Raw genomic sequence first — 24,772 nt, forward strand, 5'->3', positions numbered from 1 at the left:
GACGGCTTTGACTGTCCCAGTGTGCTGCTTTGGTCACACCCACGTTTTTCAGTCCTGATCATGCAACATCAAAGTTTACTTCCAAACGTGCTTTTGTGATTACAGATCTGACTGGGAGCGTCCAGATCTGACTTGCTTTCAAAGGAAAGGCTAGTAGCTCCTGTGAGCAGCTTAAATAGCCATTCACAAAATAATGCTGTGATATAGAGTGCTTTGGCTCGAGGAAGGTTATGGTCACAGAAATCACCAGACACTGTACAAAACACCAAACGGATTCTTTCTGCATGGAATAACTTTAGCAAACAGTAAGCCATTGGCCAACAGAAGGTGACCTTCTCCAAATTCGCAACAGCTGCCCATCCTAAATGTTTGCATGTTTGACTTTTACAATTTTTGAGAGAAGCTTCTGACACACAATTGGCAGAAGATGGTCCCCACATCCAAAAGCGCCCAATGCCAGCTTGCAGCAACGGCTGCTGCATTTTAAGCAGAGCACATCAAGCCACCCAGCTGAAAAGCTTGAGTGTACCTGGACGTCTGTCTCCAGCTGCCATTGGGCAGGCATTCCCAGGGCAGCCAGAGCCACACAAGAACACTTCCCCTGCAGAATCTCCAGACTCTGCCCAAAAAGGTGCCAAATTCACACGGCTCCGGTCACCTGTCCTGAAACACACTAAAATTTTTAACTTACTTTCTTGAAAGCTCAGGCGTGCTGTGAACACACGGAAGGGAAGATCTTCCAACAGTCTTTAGAAATCACAGAGACACAAGCAAATGTTTTTTCCGCAGTATGTTACAAGTTTAATTGTGCAAAAAAACAGTCACCAAGACTTCAGCTTTGTTGTGAACTGAACATAATTCCAGTGAGGTACAGGCATGGGAAGAGGTCCTACTCTAATTACAGCAAATACACCATAATCATTGTTTAGACAACCAGGCGGTTCGATAGGCTGATATACTGTTCTCAAGTGATTTACACATTCTGTATTTAACTCCTGCACATCAAGAGAATCAAAGAAATGACACCCAAGAGGAAAGCCAGTAGCACTGCACTAACTCAAAAGAACGTTAAAAAAATTTAGACAAACTCCCCAGTGATGGCCAAGAAGTAGTCTGCGATACTGCAGGTGGGCAGTGTAACTCCCCTTCATCCAACACTGTACATACTGTCTTTCAGCAAAAGAAAAGCCTTTCTTAAGGCCAGTATTTCTTTCAAGCACTGCAAGAAGAAGCATTAACAACCTTTAAAACTGTATTTCAAACTATGAAATACCAATGGTGCTGCATAAGAGATAGATGGGGGGGGGGAACACAAAAAAGTTTCAGAGCTCAGTCCTCTGGCTCCACCACTTAACAAAACAAAAAAACCCATACGGAAAAGAAAGGCCTTGCTGAATCCCCTCACCCTCATTAAAATCCTCCTGCAGTGCCTACATCACTGAGGAAAAAACAGTTTTCAAAGCAGTTCCCCTCCTTACACATCCATGTTTCACCATAACCAGCTTGGACATTTGTAACATCGTTCCATGCAGCTACTTTTTGGTTCTAACAAATCTAGACGCTTCTTGCAAAAGCGTTTCAACATCTTCGTTATCCTTGTCTTCTGAACTTGGTTCCCAGTCAGAGTCTTCGTCGGTAGGTTCGCACTCCTCTTCCTCATCACCTCTAAAGCTGTCACCAAGGTCATACTCATTTGGTTCATCATCATTGGCACCGTCTTTCTCCACAGCCCTTTCTCCTGTAGGGACAACAACGCCATATATTCATGAATAATAAATACAGAACTAAAGAGACCTTGCAGGGGCCATCTAGTTAGCCCCTCTCCTCAACAGGAGAAAGGCTCAACTAAAGCACTCTATCCCATGCTGACAGTTTTGTATGTGATTTTCAAGACTACTATGAAAAGCTGTACCATCCCTCTCTGACCACTTCTGCAGGGCTTACCAGTCTGATCAATTAAGAAAGTTCTCCCTAGTGGCTTTTCTTCCAGCACTTGGAAAACAGTAATCAGGCCTCTTCTGACAACGTCTTCTGATATCAGAAGAAACCAGTATCAGACAACGTCTTCTGACAACTCTCCTTTCCTGAAGCAGTGGCATACACCATTTCCCTGGTCTTCTTCCCGTTACTTCTGTACCTAAACGAGGCATCTTTCTTGGCATTTAGCCCCTAGCTCTTGCTAGACAGCTATTCTGACCCTAAATTTTCTGCCTGCACCCATCCATATTTACTTAGGGCTGTTTTATACTCTTGCTCTTTAGAAGCTGACATGGCTTTGAATTCCCATTCACTTCCTTCCTGAGCTTCAGGGGAGCAAAGACAATCTCATAGATCACTCGCCTCCTACGCTCTCAACTTGGATCTGTGCTGGGTAGTCTGTGCTTCCTTTCTGCACACAGGTTAAGGAAACAACAAATGCTGAACACTTCTTTCCTGAGCTGGAGGCAGCCTACCCATTTCCCAGTTCAGTCTATTCTATCGCACTGCTGTCTCATCTGCTGCCTATCCATCTTCTGCACAACCTACACGTTGTGATCAAATTGCCTTCTGTCTTCACAGTATGTCACAATACTCTGTACTGGCAGGAATCAAAGACTTGGAAACCTCTATGTATGAGAAATGGATGCTGCTCACAGCATGTTCTTAAACGTTTTTTAGGCAGCTTGTCTTGCAGTCATCCTTTAATTGCTCAAATACGTTGGCATGTTTAAACCAATTCCCAGAGACAGGGTAATCCTGCTTTTTGAAGAAGCCTTATCTACCTGACTCGGTAGCATCTGGGCAAAGTTGCCGCCCTAGCAGCATTGCCTTCTCCTTTGACTTACCAGTAGCTGTGAACCTTTAACAAGTTGATTTCCACTGCTTTTGGACTTTGCCAGATGTGCACAACCATTGCTCTACCAGCCTATGCTACCTCCCTTTTTCCTACATGCCCACAATTCCTAACTAGCCACCGTCTGTTAATATTCCACTCATGTTATGCTGCCCTTAAGTCATACCCCTGAGTAAAGCTCTATTTGTTCCTTTTCCCCCCAGCCTCCGCTTTCTGCATTCTTCTCTCATCTGGAGATAACCTGTCAATGATCTCATACAAGTCATTTATCTGTTGAGCAGTTCTTATCATCTTTTATATGAAACTAGAAATGTGCTTTTCTTCTCAGCTACACAACCCAGTCCAAATCAGCCATGTTTATACCAACCTCACGTATGTCTTCGCAGCTTCTTGAAACCTCGGGTCAGAGCTCCAGACACTCAAGCTATGCGTGTGGTGAACAAGCAAGAACACCAGCACCTGATGTAGTCAGATCACATCCTCTGTCAGTTACATTTTTCTGCTAGTGGGAATGTTACTATTCCAGCATTATCTTATGGTCTGATTAACATTTTATACTCTATAGCAGCTCTCACCCAAGGTTTTCAAAAGCATTTACAGTCAAGTCCCTCAAAGCTACACAATTTTATGGGTGAACTGTGCTACAGAGGCACCCAATGACTACCTCGAATAGAGTCAGCCACGTGTGACGCAGCCAATACTACAACTGAAGAGATATCCTGTGGGCAGCAATCTATACTGTGCACCACCTAGCAGAAAATCCTGAAAATGTCCAACTGTCAATTTCAGCTGTAATCCCATATGATGCTTGCTAGTTTGCTGTTTACCAGACTTTAGAGGAAAGTAATCATGCCCATGTTTACCCATAACAGCAGAATTTCTTCTAAGAATCACGGACTATGGTTGTGCAGAAGGAGTTACGCCTCAGAGGGAGACGTTGAAACAAAGATGCTAAATACATTAAGAACAAACCCTCTCTTCTCAGACGAGGCCTGTGAGAACAATAAGCCCAAGACCTGCTTAGCAAAGAAAAGCTGCTCTTAGAGCACTGCAGGTATTTTACAACAGAAATAGGAATTCTGCAAAAAATACTGATGACTTCCATATGTTTCCTACAAATGTACGAGGAGCATACTATGTTTTTCATCCCCATCCACCAATGTGTTTAGATTTCAGCAGCAAATGATGCGCTTCCGTCCAGGTCTTCTCACGCCAGCTCTTTCTGCTATAGTCTAATTCAGCTCCACAGCCCCTGAAGCTGCTCATTAAGCACAATCCTGCCTTTCCCCTGTTCCGTATTTATAAAGATGACCTTGAAACATTCTCTGAAAGTATGTCCTTTACGTGGGGAGAAAAAGCTTGCTGACCACCCCTTTCCACAGGGTTGTATCTGGAAGTGACCTGATCAGCTTGCTAGATAACATACAAAGAAGTGTGTAGCAGAATTACGCATAGGCCATAGCCACAGCAGGTCGTTCGTCCCAGTAGCAACAAGGTAGTAAGGTCATTCAGCAGTGACAATGTAATGACACCGTAACTCTAGCCTTTCTCCTTTTTTTTTCCTTCGTCTCTTACAGCTATTCCCCCAGTAATTAGCCTTAGACTATTTCGCAGAACACAGAACACATTCTCTATGGGCAACTTGGAATCCATCTCGTAGCAATTACACTAACGATGCTAAAAACTAAACGTGGCAAGTACCATGTAGGTGGCACCCTTCTTCTCTTGGCTGGCGGAGTTTCAGTACACTTGTACGGAAATTAATCCTGCTGTGCTTAACAGTGCAGTTGTGCCAAACAGCACGAAATAAAGGCTGATGGAACCCTGCCTGTGTGATCTTGCATGGCTCGGGACGACCGCCTCAGATGCGAGCTTGCTGAGTGCAACCTTTTACAAGCTTTGACCTCAAGACAACTAAGCAAGCCAGTCAACAAGATAGTGAGGGGAAAAAATAAATTTAAAAAAATCATCAAATACAAACAGAACTTTAACGAGTGAATTACCTTCTTCCCACTGTGCATGGAATATCAATTTTTCCCTGGTTCGTTCTTAGGAAGAGGAGCTGAATTTAACAGATTGAGTTTCACTCCCACGTCAAAGTTTTACACGCTTACAAGAGAAGCACTTTTCCATCCATAGCCACACCTGGCTGACCACCTGCCACGAGCTGCACGCGCAGGATCTACCGTTCCAGTAAGGAAGGTGTTCTTATGAAAGGCACAGCTACAATTTAAAACCTTCAAGATTAGCTTTAATTAGCTTCAGATATGCACACAGTCCAGCTTGCTTCATTATAAAGTCTTAACCACTGGCTGCACTTACAGTGCTGCTAACAATTTTCACCACTCTACAATGCACATTTCTGCAAGGCAGCGGCAATCAAGATGGGGCTCGTACTTGCATCATGGGATGTGGCAAAGCATACAGCTAACAAGTATGCCTCAGAACACACTAGTGCACAGATACAACCACACCAAGCATTCAGTGGCAGCCAAAGTACACACATACACGATAAGGAAATGGGATGGGAAATACATTTCTGAGTGGAAAGCAAGTCACAGAACAGAATGGAGGCCAAAACACTTTGTCTAGAAAGCTACAGCTATTTGCACTTCAATTTACTTTCTCTAGAAGGCGTATCTCTCTATTTTGAAGATTTCTTTAGGAAATGTCCAGCCACACCTTGGTGATCTCAAAGACATCAAGTTAGTTCCCACTTCCACTCGAGAGGCAGCAGCTCCACATCCTCATGCCTTGTTCAGGCCAGTGAATACGGCATATTATCAGACTATCAGACTGCTCTTCAAAGCTCACTTTTAAATTCTTTTAGAAATAACAGGAAGCTTCACATTTGGAAGCCAAACTGAGACAAAAAAAATTCCAGGCAAAAGATGCCTGGAAACAGACCTAAAGGATATTTAAAACTAGAGCCCATGCACCTGCAACATGTAAGCTAATATTATTGGCAGCCGCAAAGCAAGCTAGGTGTACTGCTGGTGAATGGAGGAGATACTCATACACAGTATTACAGGTTACATTATCAAGAGAGACTACAGCTTGCCTGCGATACTACGTAATGCTCACTGATGCCTAGAAACTAAACTTTGCAGGACACGTGCGTAGTTTACAGTGAATGTCGACCCCAGCTGAAAGGCATTACCCTTCTTCTACACTTCAGTCCTAACAAGCCTGTAACATCAATACCTCAGAGTAAATCTAAGAAAAGCTCATCACCACATCCACAGGTATCATTTGAAAGTTATTTCGAGGTCAATGCAACGCAGAAGGAATATCTCAATGTTTCAAGAGCCATCAGTCTTCATGGGGTAACCTTAACTAGCTGTGGATGAACTACTGGCTCCTTTCGTCCTATTATGAACCCTCTTTAAGGAAGGAAGAATTGGTTTGGTCACACTCGTCTCTCCTTAAAACATTTGTTTGTTTCGCTGCCCGCTTCCAGGGAAGCACAGGCGTGCTCAGCCAGGACGCCTGGCACAAATCCAATTCAGCACTATTACTTGTGAAAAAGGAAGGAGAGTTTTACTAAAATAACGACTACCTTCTCCTCGGGTAAGTGTTATCAAGCATCTCCAGCACTACTAAATGCCCAAAACCCAAAGCAGATCAGCTGCATCCCATGATGATGTGCCCATTCATACCATCAGAACGTACCATTTTTTGAAGTTCGTTGTCGTGTTCGTCTTTCAGTTACTAAAGAAAGAAACGTTATTAGTCAGGTCAGAGTACAACATAGCAATAAGGGTTATTGCTAGGGGTTGCTACAACAGAAGACTGACTTATTAAAAGAAATGCTGCAATGGTTGTGCTGTCTTCACAAGTGTAAAAACTACTCTGCTGCCCCCAAAAGACCTATTTTTTTTTTTATTAAATGATTCTTGAAAGATTACCCAGATAAACAACTCTTACAAGTAGGAACCATGCTGCCTGTAGACAAATGTCATCAGTACTGGTTGCGGTTTTTAAAGCAGAAAATTGCAGTATTTCAAAGCATTTAAATATTTTACACCATTGTTTCCATAAATGCAATTCCTCCTTATTAACCATAGAACCATAGAATGGTTTGGGTTGGAAGGGACCAAAAAGGTCATGTAGTTCCAACCCTGCTGCCATGGGCAGGAGTAACGTCATAATCCTGATTTTTTAAAGTAAAATGCATTATCATTACATTTCCATAACTGTTCTGCTCTAAAGCATTGTTCTTTGCATTGGGAATTAAATTGGAAAAAAACCCTCCAAGTCCAATAATTAAGAAAAAGCACAAAAAATTGAAAGTATCTCTCTGAATTCTCTAAGAACAGACAAAATGTAAACAGTACATTCCCCTGTGTTTTGCAACAAGTCTAGTTACTGGAACATAGAAAGACTTTTAGAATATAAGCTCAGGTTCAGTTTTAACTATATCCTCTCCAAGCCTCAACAGAACATACATGCTATGGGGATGGGAAAAAAAGCTATAGAGAAAATTTACCGCAGTATCCATTTGAAATGTTGAGAAATACTTTAGTGTATTCCCTGTTTTCACTGTAATACTCCAGCTCCAAACGGAGGAAGCAGAATAGAGAGAGCTGCTAAGATCACACTACACCACGCTTAATTTTCAATAAAACATGTTAAACTCATGAAAACAGCCACTTGCCACGTGGCATGTTTCTCAGATCCTAAGATACAAAGCATACAAACTACATCAAGGGTGTCTGACCCAGACCATCTTGCTTCAGTTGAAAAACATTTTAAAAAGTGAATGTTAAGTGTGCAGCGGCCAAGCAACCTGAACTTCCTTATCAGTGTCAAGGGCAGCACCTCATGCTTAAGAGCAAGGGCGCAGGGCAACACAGAGCAAGCCGCAAATGCAGTGTTACTCACTTAAAGCATTTTATTCCGAGGTTTTGGCATCGATTACTGGGTTTGGGGTTCGTTCAGCTATACTGAACAACTTGGCTTACCTGGAGGTGCACTGTGCTTGTATTCTAGCTTATGCTGTGGATTCTTCCTGCAAAGAAGAAAACAGTACAAGCTTGATTTGCCACCTTGTTCCACGCTTAACAAGAACTCAGCAAGTTCCCAGAACTCCTTTGTATCTTGTGAATAATTTTAATTTCTTTTTTAAATAAAATTCTGTGACCAGTGCTTTACTGCAGTGTCTCAGCATATCGAATGTAGGGTGGAAAAAAAAAATAGGGTTCAGTAAGAGTTCCTCTTGTTTCGGCCTTCAATTAAAAAAAAAAAAGAAAAAAAAAAGCTGATCAAAACCAAGAGATGAGATAGTTCCCAAAGTTGTAAGATGAGATGCATTTGTTCAGCATAATAAGAACTGATCCAATTATTTACTCTCACTAGAAACGAAACCAGAACATGAACCTCTGGTGCATAAAGCACAATGCACGCCCAGTGCATCACAAGTCTCAGATACCCAGGCAAAGCTTCAATATTCTGCAACATAAAGCTACAAATCAAATAGTTTGGGAAAATTATTGCTTGTCGCAAAGTACTATCACAGGGAAAGGACATAGAAGGATTGTTAAGAGAGATTATTCATTTCTGCAATATGCTGCTGCAATCCAGAAAGTTCAACATACAAGTGTGTATGTCTTCTATTAAAAAACAGCATCAATGCAATGAAAAAAATAAAATTAAACTTACTCTGGGATCTGCAGTAAATGCTCCCCTCATTCAGGCTGTGATCCAGGTCACAACACGCTGATTTATCCCCCTCCACACACCCCCACCCCCCAAGCAGTTATCCAATGCTGTTCTAATATTTTAACTCAGTCCCACTTACATCGTGCTAATCTGTTGTGTTAGTGCATTAGAGGCTTTTCTCAAGGCTGCACGTTAAAATAGTTTCAGCTCAATTTACTGTTTTGCAGAAAATAAAAAAAATATATCCAACTTTGGAAGAAAACTGGATCAGTTGTCATAATTTTTGCTTCTGAAAAGAATGAAAGCCCACTATTTAAGAATGACATACCACGTGACATTGCTTGAAACACAAGATTGATTTCTGTAACTGCAGAATTTTGGGGATATTTTACAAAACACCCTTGCTGTGAAGACCGCCTTGTAAAACTAGTTATTTATTTGTTTTCTTATCCTTCAAAACCAGCATACTCTTCAGTAGAAATACCTTATTTTCATGTCAAATAACGTGACAAATTCACATACTTCAAGTTGATTTACAGTTTTATGGCTACTGCTGTCCCAAAGTACATGACATGTGCATTAGAAGGGATAGTTATCTGAATAAAAACATGCAAGTACACCTTTTTTTAAATACACTGTACTGAAACAAAAACAGTTGCCTAATTCAGTGTTTTGCAAGTATTGTCAGCATCAGAGCATTTGATCCCAACTCAAGGCATAGCACTTAGATAATTCAATTAGGTATTCAAGTAGTAGCCAGCAGATAAAGACAACAAAAATAACATGAAAACCCTTCAAATGACACCTGTTGCTTCTACCCCCAAAAGAATGAAACGCAGATTAAGAAAAGATCAACTAATGCAGCACAGGAGTTGTCTTACCTGCAAGGGGAGACAGTTTTAGTTCCGCTGTACTCCTGGAAAGCATGTCGGCAATTTCATGACCGGTATAAACCCAGATTCCTGCTCCCGAGATGAGAAATTCATCTCACAGATGTTTTTCAGATGAGAAATACTTCTGTGTTAGCTGAACGTAAGATGGCTTTTTCCTAAAAGCTACCCTCATTTTCTTACATTTTGTGAAGAACACGCTCTTTAGGATCATCACACTTCCCAGGAGAGAGAGAAAATGTTTTTGCTCAAGCACAATCTTGAACAGCAGCTGTTCGTTTCAGTATGCCCCCACAGAAGGGCTGTTGCCTCAAAATATATCCTTTTGTCCATTGCACCAATTACAAAGCAGTCATGAAACTCTGCTAAATAAAAGTGTAAAACCTAGATGTTGAGAAACACATGGAACAAAAGGATCTTTTGAATCAACAGTGGTTAAAAGAAGCAGCAGTCTGCCATGAACTGCATTTTCTTGCTGGTACCTAAATTATGCTTGCTTACACATCAAATACGGATTAAAACAGAGAGTTTGTACAAAACCTCAACAAATATTTTATCAATATCTGAACTAAAAGTTACATATCAGGAACAACGCGTAACAATAAATTATTGTTTCTATACAAGAAGAACAGTTTACTACATGTTGAAAAGTGAAAAAGGTTTGATTTTTGGGCCGCTGAATAGGTTTCAAAAGTCAAGTCTTCAGGTTCGCCGGCTGAAATCACAAAAAAAATTTTGCACAGACTTGGGTGGTGTAAAGGTAGAAGTCTGTCCACAGCAGATTTTGGAAGGCCACAGTCGAGGTTTAACATCACTATCCTATAGCCATTTTGCAACTCCAGGGGAGAACATTCTTAACCGGTAAAACAAGGAAAGCCATTTTGCACAGTGCTTCTTACCTGTAACAAGCCGTTCCATACGGACATTCAGGCCGGTTATCTTTGTTATCCTGAGTTACGATCTCGGTTTCATGATAGTCATCATCGTGAGGGTGACTGAACTGCTGAAAGTGAAGGGGATTCTTCCTGCAAAAGACAAAGATAGATCAAGAACCAACTATTCCATTTTTACGCAAGAAGTGGAGACAAGAAAGGTGTTACTGAATCAGTGACAACTCATTTTTCTGTGGTTACAGAAAGAGCAGCTTTTAACTTTTAATTTTATGCAGAATCTAAGACCTGCTTTCAGGGTAAGAGAAGAAAAGTTTTGTCTCAGCACATGCCACAGGAGGTTAAAACACGAATTCTCCTATTTCCCACCAGCTCCAAGTTTCAGACCTCCAACACATACACAATCTCCTGATGTAGTCATATAGCACGAATCTTACTGAGCAGCTGGCTCGTTAGGACTCCCTCTGGAGCTATGCAAGTGCCATACAAACCTCTCGCAAAGTCTCAGCTCAAGCCGCAAGGATCACCCCTGGCAGCGGAGCAACTGCAGCACTGGAGACTTCCCACGCTCTCCGGTGATCGCCTGTGAGCTTTAGGCAATACGTCTCAATCATTCTGTTCCGTATGAAAGGTACTTCTCACTTGAATACTTCAAATGCCAGCGTATTATTCCAGAGGGATGAAGTACTGAGGCCTGAGCAACAGGCCCCGAGCCAAAGCTGACCTCTAGACAAACCCGCCAACCAAACATTAAATATATTTAGTATCCAAACATCAGCGAAATATGCACGATCATTAACTATGTATGACCATTAGCGAAAGACAGATAAAATATAATCATTAGTGAAGATACCGTGTGTCCTGCCTTGCTTAGAGGCAGGTGGTCAGGGCCATGAAACCAGGTATTTTCTGTGGTTAAAATCCAGCAGATACAGGAATCTCCCTCGGGTCCTCCCTGAGCCCTGGCCAGGCTTTGGTGGGATCTGACAGGAGAGTGAAACCAGATGTTTCTGCATTTGAAATTATGTGAACTTGTTTATTCCCTAGTATAAAAGCCGGAGCCTCTCGCAGTGACGTTGGAGACCTCACCTACCAGATGCCCTGCGTAGGACTTCCCAGCTGCCGGGACAGGCTCTCCAGATCCTTGCTGCAACAAGATCCCCAGCGACTGCGGATCTGGGTGATGGTAATGTATTAGGGCAACTGGTGATGTATCTGTCTTAATCACTACAGCTAACGGTGAATAGTAATGATCGGGTGCATTGCCTTGCTTATCTCTTTCACCGCTTGAATCAGGGTATCGTAGGCTAACCCTTTTGTACGTGCATATGCCTTATTTTCGGCATTAATTTGAAACAAACAGTAAAGCAAGGTTATTTTGTGTATTGGTGTCTGTGTGCCATCTACCGACCCTGTCAATTGGCAAAACACGGAGCAGTCTACTGGACATGACACTGATGGTGCTCTCAGGTTTGCCTTGGCTACCGTGGCATTTTATTTGAAATACCAAATCACAACGACGACATGAAGTTGTACCGTAAGACACAACTCGGAGCCACACCAACGTCAGTGATGAGAGTGCATTACCAGCATCCATGACTTCGTGCTCTACAACACTTAGTCCAATCCAAGGTGAGCAAGCAGTGAATACACATATATGCATCATTCAAAGGCCTTTTCTACTGCTTCTAGGCAACAGGCTTGCGTGCACACCGTACAAGACACGGCAACTATAAACAACATCACTTAGTGAAGATTTTCTGTAAAGCGATGCTAAAAAGAACACAGAAAAACACATCATGACTTCAGGAGAAATTCAGGTGACAGATCAAAAGACACTACATAAAAATTATGTCACAGTGTGAACATACTGTACTAAAAGCAAATCTACTTTTCCCTAATGATTTCTTTTAGAGATACTTTTTCTCAAGCGTATTTAAAAGCAAGAAATGGGAGATGCTTTAAGAAATGATTTTCCAAAAGATATCCGCAAAAGACTTCTGTGATTTACCACATCAATGCCCAGAACACATAAACTTCAACATGTTTGTGCAAATTATAAACGTTACCTGCTTGCCTCAAGCAAGAGGAACAACTTTAAACTAGAGCGAGTACTGCTTTAATTTGTACTTGTTACTGCTGCACTGAGAAACACAAAGCCAGAACCATGTATGTAGCTAGCCACATACACAACAGCTCCCTCACTGACCACAGGCACTCCTTCCTTTAAATTCACAACCGGCTCTTTGGAACTTTCTGCGGAACAGACAGTATTAATTTCAGCATTTCAACTAACAACATAAGAAAAAAGCTTTTGTTACAGCTTTGGCAAAATGACTACTTGAGTGCTGTGAGCTCTACTAACCATTCAGGCACCAAAACAAAGACTAGATATTTAGTATTAATACTTTACATCTCCATTTGCCTGGTACCTTTCATTCAGGAAGCTCAGCAAGCAAGCTACAGATCAACTCTTCCATGAGTTACTTATCAGAGATCCAGTGTGCCTCAGATCTACTTACACAGCTGACAGACGCCTCGTCCTGGTCTTTTCTGTTAATTTCTGCAGACTGTAGGGTAAGTCAATACTGTTTCACTAGGTATCATTGCAAAGTTGCATCTAGCAGTCTTTTATTCCACAAGTTCTCGGGAAACATCACCAAATTCAGGCTGGCTGCCTACTTCCTTTGCCATTCAAAAATAAATGGGATGAAACCAAGTAATTTTAGAGACCGCTTGCTTTGTTTTCTAAATGCACAGAGCTAACTTGCTAGCAATACTAGCTAGAATTTTAATTTGGTCATTTGAAACACAATTCATCTTCTCAAAGGGATACAGAAGCAGCTAATGCTCTGTGAAATCATTTTAATACTTATTCCTACAATAAGATCCTAGTCACCAAGGAAAGAAGGCCTAACAGCTGTCAATTAGCTACCCTATTCTGTTTTAGGTGACAGCCAGTTCCTTTCAAAAATTTACTTCAAAAGCTATTTGGCCAATACCAAACAGCCCTTATTGCAGGAGAGAAAAAAAAAAAAAAGAAGAGAGAGGAGAGAAAAGAAAGAGAGAGGAGAGGAAAGAGAGAAAAGAGTATAGGAGGAAGCAATAAGAAAAAGGAAAGGGTCTTGATGTATGCTTCCTATCACTGGGCTTCAGGATTTTTTGGGCCAGTGGATGATGCTCCTCAAGTTATTATACTTTACCTGTGAAGCACCTTAAACATGTCCTACTTCAGATGCTCAGGACTAGAAAAAAAAAATAAAAATCATAGTTTATCCTACCTTGATGTGGATAATTTATACTCACTCCACTTCTATATGTTGTGCAACAATATCCAGCAAAATGAAAAGCAGCAGAGAAGTGCATAGCTTCTATTAAGCAAATATTATCCCTTCTTGCAAAAATCTTCTTCCTTTTATTAGGACTTTGGTTTGTTTGAGGGTTGTTTGGGTTTTTTTGAACACAAGAGATCTCGGTTGTAAGAGCGCACCATCTTTCATGCTGGAAGTTGCACTCCAAAGTTATTTAGTTTTACAACAAAACCTCGCTGCATAGGAATATGTCATTAGTATGATCAAAAGAAAATCATTAAGCTTTACTTGCACAAAAATTAACCAATGAAAAGCCTATTTTAAGAATAAAGTTTTAGGAGACCTGCCTTCTCATAAACATATACAGAAGCTCTGAATTGGTGTCCCTGCGCTTTGCGTTGCAGAAAATTACACAAATAATTACACAAGTAAAACTTAGAAAGTTCTTCAAAATCGATGCAGTCATCTCAAGCAGAAGCTGAGTGTCGCTCAGTAAAATATTCAAGACAGTTTTCATTGATGCAGCTCCCAAGAGCATCTTAAAAGCTTCTTCTAAAGCAAATTTAAGTGGTAAGGTCAGAATCCCTGGCTCTTCATAATCACATGCAGGAGACTCCTGCCACCCCAAGGGCTTATTTTCTCAGCCTACTAAAGAAACTGGTAGTGAAAATATAATGAATTACCCGCACTAGCTGTAAAGCCATGGAATTCAAGTCTGAAGTTACAAACACCTTACACACACCTGCGGTGTAAGTTCTAAATTGTAAGTCTTATTAGAAAACAGGTCTCAAAAAAAGACAGATGCAAGTCTGTAGCTGCCAGAGGTACAAGCTGAAGGTGAAATGAAAAATACTGATTTTCATAAACAAACAAACAAAGATCAAAGTATTTCGAAAAATGTACACACAAATCCAAAGGTTGGTTGAGCGTGCCCTGCTTTGACAGTTCCAGGAAAGGTTCACACACACCCAGTCAGCACAGAACAGTATCACCGGCTAGCAAAAGGACAGAACCCTGGACCAAAATTGTGAATGACAGTTTCAGAGATGAGAGTTCAGCTGTATCACACCGCTACTATGCAGCCCTTGAAATCGGGGGGTGGGTTCGGATTGGGTTTTATTTTTAATTCCCTATTCTTCTAACTTGGGAAAAACAAGCAGCAGACAAGAAAATGAACCAAAGACAGTATTCAAAGGGTCAGCTCCTTGACAACAAATATAGTCAGGCATAACATACACAGAGCACGTTGCCTCCTAGTGGGAACAGCAGTTTCTTTCGATTTGGTAAAAGCTTCAGACTACCACAGAAAGAGAATCTCACACTGAGGAGGACAACAAGAAGAATCATGTCTGGAGCGAGAGCTGTGAATCAAGCTGGATTCTTTCTAAAGCAGTGGTTTTCAATTCATAAACTAAGAAACTGAGCTATGGGTTACAAAGTTATTTCCTAAATGTTTCAGCTATGTGTTGTGTAAGAGACGTCTAATAAAATCAACTAAACTAACATTTCATCTTTTCAGTTTGTGCTGTTCTGCCAGGCACCTACCAAAGGTGCCTGTCATATCCAGAAGGCAAGTGTCTCTCAACAGCAGTTCACAAAATAAAGACTAGAAAACTGAAGAGCATTTAGTTATCGGATAAATGACATTTGATGACTATGAAACCTCACCTAGAAAGAACACTTTAAGGAAATGGCTTGGTTACCAAAGCAGTCCTCATTTGAGACGTTGACTCCTACAGCACCTTGCGTCAGAAGACACCTTTCATAAGGTGAATGGAAGGAGACGAAAACCAACTACTCATTGTACTGAAAAGAGCACTCAAAGCAGCTTCTCTTCCTCAGCAACTCTACAAACCAGGTTTTGCTCAAGGAAAACACCACACCATGAAAAACTGAATACGCTACCCATGTGTTCCTTCAAAGCGTCCATTCACATCACACACGCGTACATTTCTGTCAAAAACAGGGGTAACTGCAATGGCTTGCTTTACTCCACCACAGCCATCTCATCGATGCAGAATGACTCCTTAGTATTTGCTTTTAATGCAAGCCCACCAAGACAGACTACAAAGCACCTTGCTTTGCTGCAAACAAGCAGGTTTTGTCTCATGACAGTTCCTGAACATCAGAACCGAAGGGTTTGATACTTCCTATTTACAAATTTCTCCAACAAAGTAAGATTTTGTTATGTGCTATTTCAGAGCATTCTTTTTTCTTATAAAGCAACGCTTCCCAAAAGAGCTGCCGCCAAATGTTTTAGAATAAAGACCCAAGAAGAAATGTGCACCTGCAGACTCCTATTCCACATTACCTGTAACTAAAACTTGCCTTCCAAAACATTAGGAACCCTTCAGCATGTCAGAGCATTACACCAGCTTAACCCCCACACAGGGGAAAACTTGTCTGAGCAAAAAGAAAAGGAGCTGGAGCAAACTAAAGGCTGCATTTGGACTACCGGATCAGCTTGACTGCCTAATACAACATGTTTCCCTCATAATCATTAAGGGCAAAAATTGAGATGCGTGAAAGTATGCTACGTGTAAACTTGAAGTCTGTAGCGTTCATTAATGCGACAGCTTTACGCTTTTGATATACCGTTACCTGCAACAATAGGCACGCCAAATACATACAAGAACCCCTTTACTTGTCCTGGCTTGTTTTCTGAGCAACCTCAGGTTTTACTATCGCTCAAGCCGCTTGGGGGAAGAGGAAAAAAATACAAAAGCAATAATAGTAATAATAATTTTTAAAAAATAATCACAGGCCCCCCTGCTTCCTGGATTAGCCTTATCTTTTGTGCTTACAATGTACATGGATTTATCTGGAGCTCAAAACCTTCTCCAAAATGCAGTTTGCACGTCACTGGTCACTTCCTAGCCTCAGGAACACCTCTAGATTCCTATCTTCCATTCAATACATTAACACACCACACTACAGACCTTGCCTGGGCAGAAAGAACGAGCAGGAGACCAGGCACGCAGCACTGGAGTTTTTGAACTTTGCTGCAACCTTTGTAGCGCACAAAACATCTGTATGACAGATCCTTCACCGTGAATCGAGAGGATATGAGTAGCAGAAAAAAAATAATAATATATTGTCCCTCAATTGAAGTATCACCAAAGACACTGACCAGGTAAGGGTACTGACCAGAGAAGGGTTAACAGGGAGTTTATAAGTGTGACTTGTTCGGGTTTTAAGGGGGGTCCGAACGCTTTAAAAAAAACCCAAAAGTGCAGACTGGCCAAGTTATAACAAAAGTAGTTCTTCATTATTTAGGGATAACAAATAGTAAGTATTTTAAATATTCAGATCACAAAGCATGCAATAACTTCATCTTTCATAAAAGTTTCAGCTGCTAATAAAATAAGCCCACAGGGTCTATGTTGGGCATTTCAATCATTTACATCTCTTCTCCCTGCTGGTACATGTACTCTACACACAGCGGGGTTTCTTTCTTTTCTTTTTAAAGTGGACCTTTGTTTCTTATTTCCTACGACACTGCACTGTTCAATTTGCTCAAGTAAATCATCCCTTGTTTAGGCTATACTGGCAGTTAGCAAGACATCCTGGCTCCTCCTTTTAGACTTTTAGAACTCTTGTTATGCCACTGGTTTCTCATCAGTCCCCCGTTTACCAAAAGATCTTTTTCAAATCAAAGCTTGTAACCGCTTTACCGTTTACTCTTCTGTAGCTAAGACAGTACTTCTTAATAACAAGCTAGCTTAAGCTAGTTTTATTTTTGCTTTACCTGTAACAGCCTGTTCCATACATGCAAGGTGTCCTCTTACGCTTGTTGTGTTTGGAGCTTTCTGAAGTATCTGCACTTCTGGTTGAATCAGAAATCTCAGTCTTGTAATCCAGATTTGCATCAGGCTCAAGAATCCCTTCCTGGGCACCAAAAGATTGGGAAGTCCTGCCCCAGTGAGCTTGTTGGCTTGTAGAACCAGTAATCTGCTCTTTGTTTTCTGTGTCCTCAATTCTATTTCCTTTACTGGAGATCTGACCTACTCTTTTAGACAATTTACTACGCAGCTGCCTATCTTTTTTTTCCAGAGAACTTCCAGGGGGTTTTGTTCCAGTCTTGCCATTTCCTTCCATGTTTCTCATGGTATTCTCAAGAGGAAATCCAGATGCATTCTGTGGAACTAGGTTACATTTTGAAGGACCTGGAAATGTACACGCTTCAGAATTAAAAGCTTTAAGGTCAACTCCGCCTCATCATTCCTGTTTTCAAAGGGAGAGAATCATAGAAGAGCCCAGGTTGGAAAGGACCTCAAAAGATCATCGGGGCCAGCCTTTAAAATCTTCTACTCCACTTTCCAAACTCAAGTTAGCTGCTAAATACACCTGCTGAATGAAAGGCTCAAGTTCAGAACACACACGCACTTTAAAGGAAAACTTATTCTAGAGCTCCCGTCCTCAGCTTCAGTTCCCTCACGACACGGTCAGGCTCCTCTCTCACCACCTCGTTTGTGAATAGTCCAAGGACTTCAGTTTACACTAACTTTCGATTAGAAGTACTGCTCCTGAAAAATGAATGCGGATTATACATGTGACGATACAGTAGCCTCTATAAGAACGTACCCTCCTATACAATAATCAATTTCAATCCCTTAAATAGCAAGCTAGATGGAAGATATCTATTTATCTATATGCAGGAGGTACAGGGAATTCATGACACACACCTTGAGCTTAATCCCACCCCAATAAATCTTAAACGCTTCAGCTTGTGACTCTAAATCATACAAGAGTTTGTCAGTAGACACCATTAAGTAAAAATTTCCCTTTTGACAAATCCTGCATTTTAAAGTTTGGAACACACGTCCGCTGAAAATAAGAGATGTGTGCTTTAGAAAAAGGATACGAGATACGTAACCAAGACAAGAGCACTGTCCCAACAACTGAGATGTCACCCAGAAGCAGACCTGTATCGAAGGCTGAACTACTTTGGTACATTACCAAACTATTCAAAAGCTTCTGCTCTCTACAGTTTGTGATCTAAGTTCCTCCTCCAGGAGATGTATACTTAGTTTACATGGATGTGTTTGGCAGAGCTGGAAAATCAGGTGGCAGTTACCTATTTGATTTTGTTCCTTTCAATGCAAGCCTCATAAACTGTTAACCAAAACCGCTGCTCAAATGTAATTGCCTCGGGTGTGATTAAGAAAGGGCAAAGTCAGAATTAGTATCAAATGATCCAGACAGCAGCATATTTAGTAAGTCGGCTTGGAGACAAAGGTGACTTTTTTTATTAAGACTCCCAAATTAAGGCTCAGTAAACAACTGCCGCTTAGGAAATAAGCCTTCATTTGCAAAGCAGAACTAAATGACTCTAATTTGCCACTTCCACTTGTGACTTCTCTGCTACATACTTCATACTGCGTATTACATGCCTGTATTGTATGTAATGAGACTAAACACTTCCACGGGCATGATGATGACGACTAGTTAAAAAACAGGTCGTAATCAAAGAAAACCAAAGACAACAGCGCTATTGGCACTCGCTATGACACACGTGTGACCTCTCTGCCACCTGGTGGCTGCCGGCACTTAAAAGAACTAAGAATCTTTTCAGTTCCTACCCTACAGGACATTTTCTCAGTTGCCTTAATTATGACAGCAGCAGCGTGATTCTGGTTTTGATATCAAAATGCCAGTCTTTTAGAGCTCTCTAAGATTATTACTTGTGCTTGAACTAACCTACTGTTTTTTCTGCAAAGTTCTGAAGGCAAGTACACTGTGCTTCAGATAAGAAATATTTCTAGAATGATCAGGAGAAAATAAGTAAGGCTTCACAGAAGCTCACAAGTCAGAACACTTCTTCAGATAAAAAGAGCCACTACTTTATATCCCAGCTATCCCGAAGGGTACGCTCGCCATGAGTAACGCGTTTCAGCTAACCTTAAGATTTAATTAAAAAACAAAACCCTAAGAGTTTTCAGTGTCAAAATCCACAAAGCATTATCTAGTAACGGGATTTTAAGTGTTTTATAGATCCTAGAACAGATCCAGCCAATTCTAATGCTAGAGATTAGAAACACCTCCCCCAGGCTGTTCACTTACAGGAAAAGTCAGTGAAAGCCTCAGTTTGCTCTCACCAAAATACTGTTTCACTTTGATAACGATCCTCCTCTTTTCATTACTAGCAGCATTTCACTGCCTATAAACGCAGCTGTAATTTGGGGACACACAGAGACTGACCAGCTGAAGCGTCTGTTCACTTCTTGCCACAGAGCATTTTGGATTTCAGATTACTTTTTCTTGTCTGTCCTTCTTTTTTGACTCAGATTTTGAGATCGTGGCACAAGCACACTCCATGCTACCTTTCTTCAAAGCCCAGCAGTTGCTACGCCATGTACCATCGTTCCCTGACCATAAAACTTTACCGAGAACGGCACGAGTTTGGGCAAAGTCCAGTACCACATTACATCAGTGTCATACCATCACCTATCCCTAAAAGGTTCTCGGAGAAAGAAACCACACACCAAGCCACTCCTAGGACCAGTACTTTGGCCCATGTCTACCAGCCTCTTGCTGTAAAGCTGAAAAGTCTGGTATTCCTGTGGAACTTTGGGAGCCAAAGTTCCAGACCCCAAGGAAGAAGTGCAACAAACCTACTCTCATGAAGGCTTCCACCGTCCTCGCTATAGAGCTCTCCAATGGACTGGCATTTCAAAACAACTGCTGAACAACAAATTACAAGCAGAACACACGTAGACCCAGCCTTCAACACCACACCGTGAGCTACATTCTCAGTTTTTGAAATACCACGGTTCTTCCCTGAGCCAAAAAATTACCTGAGATGAAGGGACAGGCATGGAAAGACAGCTCCTTTTCCCTTCATCTTGCTCTTCACCTTCAAAATCCTCTGCAGTTTCTTCAGAAGCTGATCTCTTTTTCTGCTGCACATTTACTTGCGGTTTTAATGACGCCGTATTACTTCTTCCTCCTCTCCCTTGGCCTTTTTTCATTCTACTACCTTAAAAGAAAAACAAAAGGGTTCTTTTGGAATGCAACTTTTTACAGTGAAATCCTGACCACATTAGAAATCTAAATCTGCGCTGAAGCAGAACATTGGGCAAAAAGCATGAGAAGTCGCAGCGCTGGGCATGTGCTGTTTCAACCACACATTTTTCATTCCCTGCTTACAGGAATAAAAAGCATATTTTAGAATGAAACAGATGCTCGAGGGGCAAATTTGCAGGAAAACAATAAATATGTGGCAAAGGATATTCGGGATTGACTGTCTCAGTGCCACTGACAAGTTCATTTCCACAATAGGAGCGGATCAGTAAACTACACGGTCCAAGGACAACTTTTACCACACATCTTTTGTGTTAGTATCACCTCAGACAACCACTTTATGCACACAAACATCAATTAGGACACGGCAAAATCAGGGTATGCCCACCTGCCTAGTCACCCACATCACAGCCCATTATTTCATCGGCCAGTAACCAACAGAAAGACAGCGAACGTTGTGCCTCCCGTTGGAAAGCTTCACAGCTCAGAAAACCGCAAGATCTCTGTCCTGAAGTGCTATTGCTGGATATACAGCTGGGAGACAGCCAGGGCCAGACAGCTCCATCTGCTGCAAAACGCATGCAGAAGGAAAATACTTGATGCCATTTTGCAAGACTTCAAAAACTCTCCCCCTTCAAAAAATAGCCATGTGCCAGAGTCATGTTTACAAAGCAAGGAACGGTTCAAATTTTAATGTTTGACTTCAAAATCACAAATCAGTGTTACCTTCCCAGTAAGAAGACAGACAGGGGGAGAAGAAAAACAAAAAAGGGGCAGCCTCTTAGTTTTACTCTCTACCTTTCTACCTTCCCACCCAATATCACCTTAGCAAGATGCAAACCGTTCCACAGTTTTAAGGAAATATTTTGGATTTGCAGAAGAGATCGGTTGTTTAATTAAAGCAGCCCATCCTAAACTAGAATCATTCCCTCACATAGGGATTTTTTAAACAGCTCCAGTAGTGTTCATACATATCCCTAGCTCCCCCAAGGTCAGGCCTTCAACAGCACACAGGTGTCCCTGGCCCACACAGCTTCAAATCTCTACAGCTACCTGACCAAAGCGTTCAGCCTTTGAAACAAGCATTAGATACACATACATATCAAAAAGTACAGTACTTGCGGAGACAAAACAAACGAAACCCCTCACCCTACACACATACACCCCCTCCAAAGGCAAGAAAGCAATCACGCTAGCGCAGGACCAAAGACAGTCAGCAGAGGTCCTCTGGTACCTGCAATTTTTATATCCGAGGGAATAAGCCAGCAGGGAACAGTCTAGAGTTTGAAAGGGGAAGTAAGGGGGGGGAAACTTTTGTAAGTTCCTGGTACTTTTGTAAGTTCCATCCAAAATGCAACTATTAGGCATGCATTTATATTTTTGTAAGGGAATGAAAATTTTGGATTTTGTTTTTCTAAAACCAGGGAAATATGCACTTGACAAGTAATTTAATTAAGTCAAGTACACAAGGTGAGTTTCTGGTGATACAGAGTGAGGCTCTAACAGTTAAAACAGAGACCTTTATATGCAAGTGCTTTTTGTCTCTGGTTTTTTAAACAAGCATTAGGAATATGGAAGTTAAGGGGGGGAAAAAATTTTGACTCACATTCTGAACTGCCTACCAAATGAAACTATTGAAAATAGTTTCACTTTCAAATGAAAATTTGAAAAAATGCTGCTGTCTGGATCAGTTGATACTAATTCTGACTTTGCCCTTTCTTAATCACACCCGAGGCAATTACATTTGAGCAGCGGTTTTGGTTAACAGTTTATGAGGCTTGCATTGAAAGGAACAAAATCAAATAGGTAACTGCCACCTGATTTTCCAGCTCTGCCAAACACATCCATGTAAACTGATCAGAAAGAGCTCTGTCACACCCAGGACTGATGACAAAGGAGGCAGAAGTCAGTCTCTGTTGGCTGCCAGGCATGGAGCATGGGAAGAGAAGGAACAAATTAATACTTTCTATCACCACCATTACAATTAAAGTTATATCAAAGCACATAAATATATATTGGTGTGCAAACGTACTACACTGCAAACCTACCTCCTTCCCTTAGAGGCTCAGAAATCCTCTGAACCAGGGGGTCTCCTTCCAGCATCCAAGATGGAAGCACTCTCTTTCTGTGAATAGATTTTGATGGTTTGCTTTCATTATCGCCAGAAAGAGGAACCTGAAAAAACATTTACTGTTTAGTACCTTTTCCCAGTTACAAAAGAGGGGAGGAAGAAATAGATGACAAGTTTGTACCAGTTATGCCCTTCAAATGCAGCCTGGACAACTACCTACTTTTGGGATGGTGTCCATTGCCTGAAATTATTTTTTTTTTCCCCCACACTTCCCCCTCACTCAGAAAAAAAAAACATCTATAGAAACCTTCATGCAGTAAAAAAACCTCTTTAGACCTTTGGAGGAAATATCTGAAAGGCTACAAACTTCAAGTTTCATAGAAGAGCCTTACCAGCACCTTGCTATAGAGTTTCCACATGTAGAGGTAAAGACAAACAGCAGGTTTAACAAACAAACACCTGTTTGTCAAAAAAAAAATTCCCAACCAACCAACTAAAAACCCAGAAAAGTCTTGCTACCCTTCTTTCAACTTACTTCTCTAGAAATAAACCACACTCTAAATCTTGGCTGCAAAACCAATGCAAATACACCAAAGTCATGTTCGACACATATTTCTTTACTGCAAGTAATGCCATCAGTTTGAATCTTTACTTACTAAAAGGTAAGTAGCCATCCAGGGATCTCAGCTACAGTAAAGGCTGATACTTCATTTGTTATATGTAGTTATTATCTACTATACAATGATGTTGACCCACGTGTCCCTTCTAACTGGATACACAACAGAAGATCTAAGAAAAATCCCACTTGCTCCATACACTATTTATCAGACTGTCTGAAAGCCACTTGACTTGGTAACATTTTCAAAAAGCAAAAGATGGTTTTTTTGAAAACTCTGTTTTGCTGGACAGCATGCTGGCTACCAGAGAAAAACTGGAGGGCTGGTCGTTTAGCTGTGTGTTTGTAATGGATCTTGACAACACAGCTCCATCACAGCTGTACGACTCAAATGAAATAGGCTGCTAGGACGCAATAAACAGACACTATTTACAGGCAGCACAAGGTATCTGCAGGGCAACTACAGGCTCTCCAGAGAGACATTTTAGAGGCTTCTAGGCGGGTTGGAAGAACAGTCATTCATTCCCCTGGACCCTCACAAGTACTGACAGGGCAGTAACTGATGCAGACCACACAACTGAACTGGACTTTGCTCTGCAGTACTGAACTCAGCCACAATATTGTTAGTTCAAAACATTCTTGTAGCAATGGCAATTTTTTTATATCTGAGAGGTTTTATATTTGAGAGATATAGATTACTACTGCAGCGTAATTATCATAAACAGAAATACACAACAGAAATGTATTTATATACTCGTAGAGTAAGCCATCCCAATCAATGAAACAACAGATATTTTGACTGTTGTAATACTCTATTAAAAAAAATGCAACACCCTTTTAATTTTCAACACATGCTTACAAACATTAAAGTAAAATCTGAAGCACTCACCAAACATGGCTCCTCCAGAGCGGCACCACAAAGGGCTCCTCTGCGGCCGAGCGCTCAGGGGCTCCTCAAATGCTGCACCATCAACGGCTCACCACCGTGGCACCACCAACGGCTCCTCCGATGCAGCAAAGGGGCTTCAAGAAGAGCTGGGCATCAAACAGACTGCTCCTCCGGTGCTCCCTGGTACCACTGCTCTGCTGGGGCGGTACAAAGCCATACTCTGGAGAGGTGCCAGCACACGCTCCTCCAGCGTGGTGATACCAGGATGCCTCCAGGACGGCAAACGCCAAGAGCTTTGCCAAGCACACAGCAAGAAATGGCTCCTCCAGAGAGCACCACAAAGGGATCCTCTGCGGCCGAGCGCTCAGGGGCTCCTCAAATGCTGCACCATCAACGGCTCACCAGCGTGGCACCACCAACGGCTCCTCCGATGCAGCAAAGGGGCTCCAAGAAGAGCTGGGCATCAAACAAACTGCTCCTCCGGCGCTCCCTGCTAACCACTGCTCTGCTGGAGCGGCACAAAGCCATCCTCTGGAGAGGGGCCAGGACACGATCCTCCGGCGTGGTGACACCAGGACGCCTCCAGGA

General features: G+C 41.7%; 1 protein-coding gene across 3 annotated transcripts; it reads right to left on the bottom strand.

The window, feature by feature from the left end:
• Nucleotides 1-775: 775 nt before the first annotated feature.
• On the bottom strand, nucleotides 776-22,830 carry LOC308064119 (aprataxin and PNK-like factor). 3 transcript variants are annotated; one of them, XM_080388079.1, is made up of 7 exons: nucleotides 22,653-22,830; nucleotides 20,383-20,560; nucleotides 17,334-17,722; nucleotides 10,284-10,409; nucleotides 7,798-7,844; nucleotides 6,506-6,544; nucleotides 776-1,738 (listed from the first exon to the last, which is right to left on the bottom strand). In XM_080388079.1, the coding sequence occupies exons 1-7, from the start codon at nucleotides 22,793-22,795 to the stop codon at nucleotides 1,533-1,535; spliced, it is 1,128 nt and encodes a 375-aa protein (XP_080244205.1). In that variant the 5' UTR covers nucleotides 22,796-22,830; the 3' UTR covers nucleotides 776-1,532. The 3 variants fall into 3 exon arrangements, with proteins under 3 accessions (XP_080244205.1, XP_080244206.1, XP_080244207.1); XM_080388080.1 differs by lacking the exon at nucleotides 22,653-22,830 and adding an exon at nucleotides 20,997-21,419 and having other exon boundaries at nucleotides 20,383-20,564; XM_080388081.1 differs by lacking the exons at nucleotides 17,334-17,722; nucleotides 22,653-22,830 and adding an exon at nucleotides 20,997-21,410 and having other exon boundaries at nucleotides 20,383-20,564.
• Between the last annotated feature and the right edge of the window lie 1,942 nt (nucleotides 22,831-24,772).

The sequence above is a fragment of the Falco punctatus genome, assembly GCF_963210335.1.
Source record: "Falco punctatus genome assembly, chromosome: 5".
Taxonomy (NCBI): domain Eukaryota; kingdom Metazoa; phylum Chordata; class Aves; order Falconiformes; family Falconidae; genus Falco; species Falco punctatus.